This window comes from Delphinapterus leucas, chromosome 17 (genome assembly GCF_059928025.1).
Source record: "Delphinapterus leucas isolate spDelLeu-1000000601 "Yukka" chromosome 17, BTC_Dleu_Yukka2, whole genome shotgun sequence".
Taxonomy (NCBI): domain Eukaryota; kingdom Metazoa; phylum Chordata; class Mammalia; order Artiodactyla; family Monodontidae; genus Delphinapterus; species Delphinapterus leucas.
Genome location: NC_143145.1, coordinates 18,732,027 through 18,746,991, shown reverse-complemented (window position 1 = coordinate 18,746,991; position 14,965 = coordinate 18,732,027). Strand labels below are relative to the sequence as shown.

Genomic DNA, 14,965 nt, shown 5'->3' with positions numbered 1-14,965 from the left:
ATGGGTGTGCGTAGTCGAGGAAGTGCTGTCATGTGTTTCGAGTCCCTGTTGGGTACCTGCCCTTTTCTTTTTCAGAAACACGTTTAAGCCCCCCAGTTACTTGTGGAAGTAAATATTCTCCTTCTTTTAGACGTAAGATCACTGAGCTTCGGGGATATAAACTACCTCGCCTGGGGTGGCAAAGCCAGCAAGTGCCAGATACATGATTAAGAAAAGTCTGTATGAGATTTGAACCCAGACCCCATTGCTCCATCAGCTTCTTTGGTGGGGAAGGGTGAAGTGACCCGTCACTTCAAGGGTGTGTGACTGTAAATGGATGACATCAACTGAGGCCATACAAGTCTGGGAGCTGAAACAGAGGCTAGAAGGCAGGGAGGTGTGGGTGAAATCTACACTTGCTTGTTCTGTGCCCCTGCCCAAGTTCCTTAACCTCTCTGGGCTTCAGTTTTCTCTTCTAGAGAACAGGGATAACATAGCCACCCTATGTTTTAAGGCCTAAAATGATTTAGTACAGAGTCGGGAAGACAAAACTGGTTTCTCTTGTCTCCTGCTCTTTTTCCTTCTTTCTACCTTTCTTTTCTCTTCTTCCCACGTTTCCTCTTCTCTCTTTCTCTGGCTCCACTTTTTGAGGGGATTGTGACTAGAAAGGCACAGGAAATTCTCAGGAAATTCTGAGAACTGAGTGTCTGTTTAAGTTGGGGCTTAGAGTCTAGACTCCACATTTCTTCAAGGTAATTCTTTTAAATTTAATTTAATTTTTAATTTATACTTCAGGGTAATTTTTTAAAATCAGTGCTCTCGAAGAACTTTTCTGCCAGTGGGCCTTTGTTGGAGCTCACCGGCAAGGGTCCCTAACTTTTAATTTTAGGGAACAGTGTTTAGTCTTTTTCCTACCAGAGATAACCTGGGTTGTTTATGAAAATTGATCCAGAGGGAGGCCAGGCTTGGCTGAGTTCTTCTGAGTTTCATAGGTGGTGTCTATAACTAGAGGTACTCAGGGGATCTTTTACTGGATAAAGATTTCCTCTTCAATGGCTTTCTGTCTGCTCTTGAAAAGGGGAGCACACTGAATCGATATCAAAAAATGATGTTCTACTGTAGGTTTAGAATGGAAAATAAAGATTACTACTGTAGGAAGCACAGAAGGAGCATCTGGCCCATACTTGGAAGATCAGGGAAGCCTTCCTAAAGGATGAGATGTCTATGCTGAGATGTGCAGCTGCCCTTTATGCTGCTTGTAGATAGAGTTTAGTTAAAAGCAACTCTCATTTCTTTGACCAAGAAGCTATGTCAGTCCTTAAAAAAAAAAAATGCCGGGTAATGGAACATTCCTGAGTCAAGGAGAGTCTCCAGTTTGCCATACTTTTGGAGTGGCTCTGCCTTCTGTCATGTAGGACTTACAGCAACCTAGTTTAAGACTGAACAGCTACATTTCTGAGGGTGATCTGCAGACATATCCCTTGCATTTGAGCCATTCACTGGGCTGCTATGATCCTACATGGTGTCTTTCTGTGAACTAGAAAAAGGTACCTCTGGGCAGACCCATGCTATTGGGAGAAGAAAACAGTATCCTTTCCTCTGGAAAACAGTTTTGCATACAAGTTGGAGAGAGTGTCTGCTAATTTCAAGCATTACTTGCCCCTAGGCCAACTGCAAATCGTACAGCGCGTCAACTCTGAACTGTACACGTCAGCCCTGGTCATTCAATCATTGATCATTAAATCGATCAGTATTTATTGATTGACTGTCATGCACTTTGAACTTTTTTGATTATGGGTTAAACTGCCCATCTAGATGTATTATGTTACCCAAGACTCAGAAAGTAAAGCTACTGGGGCCATGAAGTTAGCTGGAGAGTTACAATGCGATAAGAGGCCAGTGCAGTCTGTTGGAGATTGATCACTCTTTCTAAAGATTTTTCAATTTTATTAATATATTAAAGAAGCGAATTTTGGCCTTGTTAATTTTTACTAATATTTATTTTATGTATTTTTGGGTTCTATGCTTATCTTTATTAATCCCTTTTCCAACTTAATTAGGATGTTAATTTGCTCTTCTTTTTTTGGCTTCTTTATGTGGAAAATTAGATCATTGATTTTTAAATTCCTTCTTTTTTATGTAAATATTTCTCTCTAATCCTTTAGCTGCATCCCACAAATTTTCATGTGTTATCTTTTTATATTTTTTCCCTTCCAACTATTTTAAACATTTGCATTGTGATTTCTCCTTTTACTCATGGATTAAATAGAAGCATCCTGTTTAATTTCCAAATATTTTTAATTTGTAAAGATATTTTATTATGATTGATACCTAATTTAATTCTGTTGTTGTCAGAAAACATACTCTGCAAACTTTGAGTCTTTTGGAATTTATTGTCTCATTTTAGGATGCAGAATATGGCCGATTTCATAAGAAATTTTTTAAAAAAAGAATATTCTGCAGTTTTTGGATGTAGTGTTCAATAAATAACAATTACTAGTTGATAGAGTGGTTCACATCTTCTATATCCTTACTGTTATTTTGTCTAGTTGTTCAATCAGTTCCTGAGGGGATTGTTAACATCTCTAACTTTGCTTATTATTTCTTTCTTTGGTTCTATCACTTTTTGCTTTGTGTATTTTGAAACTCTATTATTAAGCACGTATTCATTTATGATTGTTAACTTTTCTTGATTAATTGACCCTTTATTCTGAATTGTCCAGGACTTGAGGGATATTTTTTTTCTTTTTTTAAATATTTATTTATTTACTTATTTATTTAGCCTGCGCCAGGTCTTAGTTGCAGCACATGGGATTCTCATTGCCAGGTGTGGGATCTTTCAGTTGCGGCATGCGGGATCTTTTAGTTGTGGCCTGCAGGCTTCCTAGTTGCGGCATGTGGGCTTCTTTGCAGGCTTCTTAGTTGCAGCATGTGGTCTCTTAGTTGCGGTATGCATGTGGGATCTAGTTTCCCAACCAGGGATTGAACCCCGGGCTCTCTGCATTGGGAACATGGAGTCTTAGGCACTGGACCACCAGGGAAGTCCCGAGGGGCATTTTTATGCAGAGTTGATTCCCCTACTTGCGGCTCACTCTTTTCTGACGCACCCCTTCTCAATTTCCAGTCTCTGGCATTCCTGAACTCTTCTACCCTTTGACACTTTATGCTAATAAAATTGTGGCTTTCCACTTGATTTCTAATCACAATGCCATGCACAGTGGGGAGTTCGCGCGGGGGGGGGGGGGGGGGGCGGGGAAGGCTAGTCACCAAGCTAATAGTAACACAACTAGGTCTTTATTTCTAAATTAGAGTTGTTTTCTCCTGTGTCCTGGTGCTAACAGAGAAGAGTGATAACCACTGACTTCCTCTAGGGCTTGTTTTTACATAGACCTCATTAACTAATCCTGAAAACCCTTTTGGTTATTCTGGGTGTAAGGAGGGTGGTATTTTCACTACAGAGATGAAATAAGGAATACTAAACATGTCAACGCACTGGGCTAAGATGTTAGCCCTGTTTTTAGTCTTTGCTTTCTTATCTGTAAATACGTATGACCTAGATCATCAATTCACTGTAAAATTCTCCTATAAAAGTGATATCAAAATATTAATAATGTTGGGCTTCCCTGGTGGCACAGTGTTTGAGAGTCCGCCTGCCGATGCAGGGGACACGGGTTCATGCCCCGGTCCGGGAAGATCCCACACGCCGCGGAGTGACTGGGCCTGTGAGCCATGGCCGCTGAGCCTGCGCATCTGGAGCCTGTGCTCCACAACGGGAGAGGCCACGTCAGTGAGAGGCTCACGTACCACAAAAAAAAAAAAAAAAGAAAAAAAATATTAATAATGTAGAGTTCAGATTTAAAGGTTATTTTGTCCAGTTCCCCTGCCCACAAACCCAGGAATCTCTTCTATAATACCTCTCATGGGTAAAACTTAGCCAGCTTCTGCCTCAGAACTTCTAATAAAAGTGAAGAAGGCATTCTAGTTGTTAGAGAATTTTTATATCCAAATCCGCATCTCTGTGGCTCGGTCCATTGATTCGAGTACTATTTGCAGAAACTGCACAGAATAATCTTGTTTTATCTTCTATGTTAAAGCCCTTCAGATATTTGGAGACATCCATTATGTGCCTCCGATTCTTATTTTTCCTAGGCTTAAATCATGCTTAATCATTCCCATTTCTTTCAAATCTTCTTTACATGGGCTTGTCAATTAAAACTGCTAAGTCTTCTTTTTAGTCAATGAATTGCTCTTAAGTCAAATCTTCCAGATCTTCAGATGGTTGATTAGTTTGAACCTGTATAGAGCTGTCATCTGGAAAATGATAAAAAATGGATAGGAATGTAATTAGAAAAGTTTAAAGTAGCTCACCCGTGCAAATAATTGTGCCTCTGTCATTATTTGGATCTTCTGTTTTTGCCTAAACCTTTATGCCAAGTTAGTCCCACAACCTTCATTAGATGGAGGAGATAAAGAGTTCTTTTTTTTTTAATATTTATTTTGGTTGCACTGGGTCTTAGTTATGGCACGTGGGATCTTCGTCGCGGCATGTTTAGTTGCGGCATGCAGGATCTTTTAGTTGTAGCATGCGGACTCTTACTTGTGGCCTGTGGACTCTTAGTTGTGGCATGTGGACTCTTAGTTGTAGCATGCGGACTCAACTGTGGCATGTGGACTTAGTTGCAGCATGTGGACTCTTAGTTGTGGCATGCGGACTTCTTAGCTGTGGCATGTGGACTTCTTAGTTGCAGCATGCACGTGGGATCTAGTTCCCCGACCAGGGATCGAACCTGGGCCCCCTGCATTGCGAGCGCGGAATCTTACCCACTGGACCACCAGAGAAGTCCTGATAAAGACTTCTTGAGTCTTTTCCTCCTTTAGTATCTACCCAAGTAGTAAATTCATTGATGATTATCATTCCCTTTTCCTTTGTGTCCTTTCAACCTGTTCCTAACATGTTACTAGTTAGAACTTTTTGAGAGCTTCCTGAGTTTCTAAGTACATTATTTACATTGTCACAATCATCCTATAAGGCAGATGTTCACTTGCACATTTTACTGATAAAGAAATCAAGTCATGGAGTGGTTAAACTAGTTAGTCAAGGACCCCTAGCCAATTACTGGCAGATCTGTCTTCCTAGCTCCCAGTTTTCTATTCATACCTCCAGTTCGTGCTAACTCTTTGTTCTATTTCATACTTATTGCATTTAGCTTGGCAATATATTTGCTTGCAGTCAACTGTAAGTGAGTTGACTGAAGGCAGGGATCATATAGTATGAAAATTTGTATCTCCCTTAGAGTAGAGAGCTTTGGTTACATAGTAGGGCTCTCATTAGTGATTGTTGGAATGAAGATTGTTGGAATGAAGATTCTGATATTACAAATAGTCTCTCTCAGGGCCTGGTGCGCCAGTTGGCTGGCAACAATTTTGTTTAAGTTTATGGTTTTTTGTATGTCAGCACTGACTGAGTAGAGCATTATCCAAGGTTTGGGTATATGTGTGTGTAAGTCTGTGTGTGTATGTGTGTGTGTTTATATAAGTAGTTTACAAAAACTTTAGGATAAATATTTTAAGGGATTTTGATAAAACTGGCTTGCACAAGGGGCTTTGCTCCTTGTTAAATTTAGTTGTATAAATGCAATTAAATAAAACAAACATATGAAGTAGAGGAAGGGTCAGTTAGTCCTAATGGGGATAGTTTTAAGTTACTGATTACATAATCTCATGACAGTGTTCTGAGAAGACTTGTACTAAAGATTATCAACTTTCCTCAAATTGGGTTTATACCTTCTGAACTTAGAGCTAGATAGCCACTTCTAACATGATGTTTTTAAACCCAAAAAAAAAAAAATTAAGGCAGAGTTATTTGTTTTGTGCAAGGTTTTAGGCAGAGTTTCAACAAATTAGGCTTTGATATTTTGGTAAGTGTTAAAATACCTTATGGCACTTTAATAGGAATTGGGATTTTTTTCTAGCCTCTATTTTACTGTCCAAAAAAGAGACTTGGCAGAAAACCTTGGGAAAATGAAAATTCCACTTCTCCCAATGTGGTATTACTCATCCTAATTTAAAATAAACACAACAAAAAAGGGAGAATTTAAAGATAAGCTAGGGCTACAGTTTTTTTTCCATATAAATAAGACACAGTTTTCAAAAAAAGTTGCCAAGATTAGGGTAGCACTAATTCATCGGTTTATTTATTTATTTAAATTGTGTGAAATGCAGATTAACTTCTAATGTGGTGTGTTAAGTATTGCTTCAAAACACCTGGACACAGGAACCGCAGTGTTTTGATGAGAAAGAGAAAGACTATTGGACTGTGGCTTGTAAAAGGACTCGCTCTACTATGTTAACATAGTATCCCGTGATATCTGATAAAAGTCCCTGATCTTAAAGGGCATGCCAAAAAGACAAATTGTTTCCTTACCTCTCCCTCCCTTTGCCCTGTTCTGGATGAAACCTGTGGTTATGTTTGGGGAACAAAATCTTAGAAAGAATATTTCGTTTGAGTTGATTCTACTTCTGTGGTTTTCTTTGGGTATCACGGTCTTGATCATGATAGGGCTGACGCCTACTCCCCTATCTTTTCAAATCCCTTGTATTCAAGCCTCTGTATACGAAAGAGCAAAAGAGTGATTTCACATGCCTTTGGATAACCCACCTGATCTTGTTCTACTTGGCTAGGTGGGGTTAGGGTTCTCTAGATGCCTCAGGGCCTTTCCCCCTGTATTTTATCTAACTTCACTCTCCATTTGTCCCATTTCTTCTGTGCTCTGACAAATAGTTGGTTTATTAATCTGTAATAAATTAATAATACATTCATACAGACTAAAATGCCATATATATTACATATAAAATAGTCACTCAATGTGTTACCTATTCCATTGAATTTTAAGGGGCTTCTAGTATGTGAAAGTCTTAATTTAAGAAAATGTTCTTTAGTAATTAGCATTTTGGAAGTATGGTAGGCTGGTTGGGGGAGATGTTTTTTGGATCCCTAAATACAAATGAATACATTCTTTAATTTTTTTATAGGATCTTAACTTGATTATTTCTATGATTATCAAAGCATGTGGATCTTCCTTTAATTGGCAATACAAAAGAATTGCACACTAGACTATCACTGGATATTATAAAAAGTGGTTGCCAAAAAATTTTTTTTATGAATGATTGCTTGAAGGAATATAATTAATTTATTCCTCTGGATATACTGTATCACTCTGGAATAAAACCAGAATAAGTTTAAGTGCATGAATCATATTGAACCATATTGTTTTGAAGATTCATAGAATTATGCTTTGCTACATTCACTGAAATAACTCTTGGGTTAAAAAGGAAATTAAAGTTTGTATGTTGCTGCCAAAGCATATTCAGAGAAAAATTATGGCCTCAAATAAAGAATATTACATTAATTAAGGATTAAATAAACAAAAAGAACAACAAAAATTAAAAACATAAGAGCAGGACTTCCCTGGTAGTCCAGTGGGTAAGACTACACTCCCAATACAGGGGGCCCGAGTTCCATCCCTCGTTAGGGAACTAGATCCCACATGCATGATGCAACTAAGAGTCCACATGCTACAACTGTGAGCCTGTGTGTCACAGCTAAAGGATCCCGCGTGCCACAACAAAGACCCGGCGCAGCCAAAATAAATAAATAAATAAAATAAATATTTTTAAAAAAAGCAGAAAAGCAAAGATAAATACAGAACTAAATAAATTAGAAATCAAAAAATAATATTGGCAAATAAAAAAACCTATTCTCAAAAAAACTACAAATCTGGACAAATATATATATAGCTTATCTATTTTGGAGAGAAAAGAGAAAGTCAGAAACACATCACTTCAATACTGATAATGGAGCTATAACAAGAAAAGATAGGTTGTAATTTGAGAGATCGCACAACTCTGTGCTAATCAATCTGAAAATCAAAATTAAAAGAATAACTTTAAGGGAAAATATCCAAACTAGAACCAAGAAGTAAAAAAGCTAAGTAGGTTTATGAATAAGACAAAATATATTTTTAAAGCTGTGTAGGAATTAGCTTCAGAAAGGGAATAGGCCCATATGATTTTCTCACTCAAATTATTCATAGGCTTTCATAGAGTAGATCATTCTCATGCTACTTAAACTATTACGGGGCTTCCCTGGTGGCGCAGTGGTTGAGCGTCCGCCTGCCGATGCAGGGGACACGGGTTCGTGCCCCGGTCCAGGAAGATCCCACATGCCGCGGAGCGGCTGGGCCCGTGAGCCATGGCCGCTGAGCCTGCGCGTCCGGAGCCTGTGCTCCACAACGGGAGAGGCCACAGCAGTGAGAGGCCCGCGTACCACAAAAAAACCCCAAAAAACCCAAAACAAAACAAAACAAAACAAAACTATTACGGCACAATGAAAAAATGGAAACCTTTCTAACTTTTTTTTATGAAGCTAGAATAATCTTGACACCAAACCTTTTAAGAAAAGAAAACTCTTAGTCGATTTTGGTTATTAACATAGATCCAAAAAAGCAGCTATACAAAGTCGACATGATATAAAATCAATAATATGCAGAAACAACAAAGATCAGTTAGCCTGGGAGGAGGGTGCCCTGAGGAGTCTTTAGACTCTGGAAAATGTCTGATTGGCAGATGTTAAAGGGATTCTTTGGTAATCCAATGCGTCCATGAGCTGCACAGACTCAGTCCAGGACTGCAAGAATTCAAGCCTGGGAGCGCTCTGCAGAAGGCTTACATTGCAGACTGAAGGTGGACATAACCTTGGAATCCCTCAGACACTACATTGCTCAGCTCTTGCCTCGGAGAGATCTGGCTCTCATCTCTGAAGACTTCAATATTGTCTCAGTGTTACAGGAACTTTGGAAAAGCAAGCAGCAGCAAAGGGTTGCACTCCCAAGTGAAGCTGCAGTGGTCTACAGGTCCATGTCATCCCTTAGACCTTCCTTTGTGAGTAATGTGACCCTCCCAGGGGGACACTGTTTTGGCAATTTACAGTGCTGCTTAGGTAGAGCTGAGGCCTGATGGGATGCTACTGAAGTTGTCCCAGTCAACTCCTTCTTCAGTGAGCTGCCCTTTAGAAGGATCACACCAAAGAATTCTTTATGGAAAGTATTCAGGAAACAGTTGCGGCATCAGAGGCACACTTGATGCGCCGATGACTCCAGCATCTGCATCAAAGCCTGTGACTCCATGTTAGTTAAACACTGGGACGACCATGTTTATTTCAAGAGCTGATGACCATTTTCCAACTATTGCACTGGAAAGGAAGCCGAAAAGCCCTTTGTGAAACAAAGCATTCCTGACAGGAAGTCATCTTCTATTTCCAGTATTCCCTGGATGAAAGATGAACAGCCACATGGTCTGGACTGGATCATGAAGGAGCAAGGGTCCTTTAAAAAGGAATCCTCTCTCAAGAGCAATGAATGTCTTTGGGGGAGTTAGAGGAAGCCAAGAAAGCAGGATAACTATGATTTTACATAGAAAAGAAAGAAATCACTATCTTAGCCTTGACTGAGGTCTACAGTGGCCTTCACACTTCCTCACCCAGAGGTGATCAGGCTGAGCCTCAGAGCCCTGTGTGGTATTGCTAGCAAGGCCAGGCCCCAGGTGCCCCCAAGGATGGCAGAGACCAGATCCTAACATGTGGAAGCTCACTGAAGTAGGTCATCAGATGTTTTAGCATCTATAGCTGCTACCTGAAGGCTGCACGAATCCTCCTACTGCTACTAAAATCCTCCTATTTTATTCACAGAATCTGAGAATAGTAGGACTCACTCTTATAGGACCCAGTACTCACTCAGTTCAGTTTTCTAACTAAACTCTTCAAACTGAAAGGATGGAAGCAGGATTGTTTGAAAAATATTTCCTAAGACTGGCTCCAGCCTAAAGTCTGGCTGACATGTGCTTCACTAGATTACATATGTTGTTTCAAAGAATGTGCCAGTGTAGCATCTCTCAAAAGAACAGCAGCCAGGATTGGGAAGAAGTGACATGATAGCAATTTTAAAAATACTTGGATTAAATAAGCAATATTGATTGCTTTAAAAAACATGCAAGGGTCAGAGTCTCCTCCCAAGCTTTGGAAACTAAAAGATAGCTCCACTAGATATAATCCAAAGCTACAGAAGGGGTTTTATCTGGGTCTATCAAAGTTCTTGAAGAGGTAATAGTATGAAAATACTAGATAAACTTAATGTGGCATACAATATCACTGTAATAATAATTTTTTTAAACCCATACTCTTCCATTTGGGGATAAATGTCACCTAGAATAGTACTTACTCTTGTTTCTCGAGAAGAATTAATATCCAATTTTTGAGTCCTGCAATCAATTATATTCATTTTTAATTTGCAAATAGGTAACTTGAATTCATTTACTTTTATTTTCTGCCACCACAGACATATATCTATAACAGAGAAAATCATAGGTATTTTAAAGTTTAAAACATTTGAAAAATCATTAGCATTTAACAAAGAGTGCTTGCGTTTGGTTAGTTCCTTAGGAGTTAGAGAGAAGGACTTTTTTGCTCTGTTACTGTCTTTGTTATTTCAAACAATTCTGCTTCCATCCTTTCAGTTTGAAGAGTTTAATTAGACCATAAGCAACCAATAGCTCACATGTTACAGAATCTTCTTGAAAGAAATAATATGACTCTGTCATCTATTTGAAAATGGCTTGGCTGAAAACTAAAACCATTATAATTACATTAAAGTTAAAAAAAACCCACAGTAATTTCCATGAACAGGCAGGATTTATTTCTGTGTTTCAAGGATACATTAATACTAGACACTACCAAAGTAATGAATTACACTAAGAGGTATAGATGAAAAACGTGAACATCTCCATAGATGAAACAGCAAAAAGGCAAGATTCAGCATTCATTCCTGGTTGAAAAAAAATGCCCAGTAAAAAGTCAAGAATTTATTTTTTAACAGAAAGAGACAATATATCTCAATCTAACTACTAGCAATATACTTAATGATGAAATATTTGAGGCATTCCTTGTAAAATAATGGTTTTAAAACTCCTGGCCTATATAATTAAACACACACACACACACACACACACACACACACACACACACACGGTGGTTGCAATTGTCAACCTGGAAAATGCAAGAGATTAAATTGAAAAAATATAGAGTAAGATTTCAGAATGGTGGCCTACTATAAAATAAATAGATAAAAATCACTATCTTTTCTATATTAAAAAATAATCCAGGTTTCCATTCACAACTGGAATTAAAAAATTACGATAACTAGAAATATACCTTGAGATGGAAAAAATGATTTTACCCATGACACTGAATCAGAAACCATAAAGAAAAAGATCAAATCAGATGCCTTGATTAAAAAAAAAAATCTTGACCCAATAAAACAAAATTGAAAGGTCAAAAACAAACTTGAAAAATACTGCAGTATATATGTTAAAATTAATAATATATAAAGAGTTCTTACAAATCAATGAGAAAATGGGTGAAATATATGAACAGGTATTTTATAAAAAGTATAAGTAGCTAACAAACACAAAATGTTACGTTTTACTGATTATAAAAAAAATTAAGATGATATTGTGATAATCACATTTTACCTATCAAATCAGGATATGTTGAAAGCAATGAACCTCTGTGATGATGGAAGTGATGTGATTTGGTACTCATATAAGATGCTGATAGAAGTGGAAATCAGTATAAGGCATTATGTACCTATGTTTTAAAAACCTTTAAAAAACACATCTTGTTTTACCCAACAGTTCTACAATTGGGAATTTAGCCAAAGAAATCAATAGTCATGTATTCAAAGAGATGTGAAAAAGGATAGTCATTCCAGTGTTGCATGTATTAGGGAAATTTAGAAACAATCTACATTTCCAAATAAAGCTAGATAATAAATAAGTTGTGATATTGTCATGCATATTGTAACAGGACATTTATGTCATCAGCAAATATTTGCACATACTCTTTGCTGTGCTTTCTTGTATTTTCTAATTTTCTATGATTAAACTCATTATTTTTGTAATCAGAATGAGAAAAGATATTTTAAAGTGAAAAGAAAGTGATATGAAGTGTGATACTTTAGAAGCATTTTCCTAAGATGCTTCTACCATGTTTGATTGTCTGTATGGGCTGAAATCCTGGATCCTGAACTCACTATCTATGTGACTTGGGAAAACTCTCTCTGCCTTATTTTCCTTATCTGTAAATCAATATTATAATCATACCTACTTCAAAAAATGCCCTGGATAGAAGAAAACTTTTGAGATGTCTTAATTTCTGAGGTAAGGACTCAGAATTTCTCCTCTGTAATGGCTTGCAATAGAATTGTAGTCAAGCACTTGTAGACTGGCCTTTTAAATTAACCCAAAACATTCACACTTTTCCCCCCCTCCTTCTTTCCCTCCCTCCTTCCTTCTTTTCCTTCCTTAATTTCCCCCTTTTTCATTTCTTTCACCTTTTCTTGGAGCTTTTCTTTTATTGATATTCTAGTGAAAAGGATGATCTTAGAAGAGTTTTAGATTCACACATATGGAGAAAAAAATTATAAGCAAAGATGAAAAGATTAAGGGTTATTCAGCCCAATGAAGTGAAAGCTCAGTGATGATTTAATAATCGCACAAAGTGGTTTTTCAAATGCTCCTTGATCACTAGAAGAATCGTCCTGTATATCTATACTTATGACTGGCAAGGGAGTTGTAACTGTCTGATTATAATGCTCATTTCAGGCCAACTTTTGGAATTTATCCATCTGGGAAATTCATTGTGCTATTTTTGCCTTACAAAAGAGTCACAGAGTACCTTCTGAACTTCTCGCCCAAATATTTCTAATAATTCTCTTCATTTACAGCATCTTCTCAAAAATCTTTCTTTTATCAGTGTACGTTTTAGAGTGAAATATACAATGCTCTAAGGAATGAGTTACTTCCTGACAATACTAATACATGTTGGCTTCTTTGTCTTAGACGACTGCATATAATTTATTTTAAGTCTTCTCAAAATACCTCTGTGTTCTCTGTTTCTAGGACTGCTGTTACATCCCATGTGAAAAGCAGGAAATAAAATGAAGATTTTTCAGTGCAAGATGCAGCATTGGCTGTTTCCAGCTTTTTTGGCAATTACTTATTTTTGCACCAATGTCCAGGGTCAAGGTAATGGAAAAGTTGAATATAATCATTAGGGTCTGGGAGTCTGGCCATTTTGGTTCTGATTATCATTTTTTATTTTATTTACCTTAAGAGTGCTTCACTGGTTCAGCTGTGATTTTAGGCAGGGTCATATGTTGGCTTTTACTCAGTTTCACTAACTGTTTACATTGTAGAAATGTGCCACAACTTTGATGAAGGTTACGACCTCACCAGTGACTGAGCATATTAATTTTGTGGCAGCTGGTTAAACAGCTAATTTTTTATTTATTTATTTATTTTTTTGGTGGTACGTGGGCCTCTCACTGCTGTGGCCTCTCCCGTCGCGGAGCACAGGCTCCGGACGCGCAGGCTCAGCGGCCATGGCTCATGGGCCCAGCCCCTCTGCGGCATGTGGGATCTTCCCGGACCGGGGCACAAACCCGTGTCCCCTGCATCGGCAGGCGGACTCTCAACCACTGCGCCACCAGGGAAGCCCAAACAGCTCATTTTTAATGTGCTTCTGAATATGTCATACAAATTTAATCAGCAAAGTCAAATTTGCAAAATCAATTCTGTTAATAAGGGGCTATAAGGTGTGTATATATGTATCTCGATCATGCCTTGTCTCTTTAAAAGACTGTCAACAAAATATTTCTGCCACTTCATACCTGGGTGACAGGAAGTGGGCATCCTGGGAAGCATCGAGTGGAAAAGTATAAGAAGCAGAATGGAGGCTTCAGTCTGGTCAGTTCTAAGGGCCATCTGATTCTGTCTGCACCCCAGGTGTCTTGACATCGCAAGGAGGGCAAAGAAGTTAACAACATTCAGGATTCCTAGGTTAAAGATTAGAAATCTTTGTAGCATCTTCTACCCAGGCTTTTTTCTTTAAATGTGGTCTGAGTTTATAGCCCACAACATCTTTTCAGTCAATAGGCCAACCTTCTGAACCTCCAGGAGAAGTAATGAAGATAACATTGACCATGCCCAGATACCACAGATCATGCCCAGACAACACGGACGGCGCTTTAGAACCCATAGTGGCATTGGCTTCAACTGAACTACTCGAGGAAATAAAGTGTGTAGCAAAGGCAACAACGAAATCCATCAATATTAAACTTTTTTTTAAAAACAATTTACAAATGGTTTTTATGACTACAGTCCCATTACAACCACTAGCAAAAAACAATGCCACCATTTTCTTTTATCAGTGGACCCCATCTGTTGCCTAGATATGCATAAATATTCTATAATCATTAAAAGAAAATCTTGGTTAGACACAAAGTTTATATTTCCTTTAGGTTTTTGCCTTTAGGGGAAAAACACTGAAAAGAAGATATGTTACTTAAGAAAGAAACAGGCCTGAGGTCACAAGTTTGAACTTCAAAGTTAGCTCCTTTTTCCCTGTATGGAAGGCACTGGGACTTGTGCCAAAGCAAAGACAGCAAGATTGACAGAAACACTGTAAGTGCAGTGGAGAAGTAATTGTTCTTATCTCATGGAACAAAAGTGTCTGTATATTTAATACCAGAACCATGATTTTTCTTTTTGCAAGCACAAAGGAGGTGCTTCAATACATATACTTAACTCTGTAATAAATATAAATGCTTGCATGAACTTGACTCAAAAGTTAATTGTGTCAGTTAAAATCTTTAAAGACAAAAATTAAGTGTAAAGCTTGATTTCTGGCACACATCAAGAACCCAGAGCGAGCCAACAAACTCATCTTTTGTGTAGTGAAGTCAGGCCTCCTATGTGGGTTATGGCCGATTACAACATTTGTGAATATATAAACATCCCAAATGGGGATTTCGCAAGAAGACCAAGGAGGGTCCAGTTGTTATCTTCTTCGACTGCAGGGTTAGCGTTGTTACTG

General features: G+C 38.0%; 1 protein-coding gene and 1 pseudogene across 4 annotated transcripts in view; both read left to right on the top strand.

Annotated features, from left to right (window-relative positions):
* LOC111165216 (protein limb expression 1 homolog pseudogene) lies at positions 1–9,612 on the top strand (annotated as a pseudogene).
* A 3,395-nt stretch (positions 9,613–13,007) lies between these two features.
* COL14A1 (collagen type XIV alpha 1 chain) overlaps positions 13,008–14,965 on the top strand; it is a 230,376-nt gene continuing 228,418 nt past the window's right edge. For all 4 annotated transcript variants that reach the window (XM_089898775.1, XM_089898774.1, XM_089898773.1 and 1 more), the window contains exon 1: positions 13,008–13,116. In XM_089898775.1, coding sequence (XP_089754901.1) covers positions 13,029–13,116 — 88 coding nt within the window. In that variant the 5' untranslated portion in view covers positions 13,008–13,028. The remainder of the gene's footprint in view (positions 13,117–14,965) is intronic.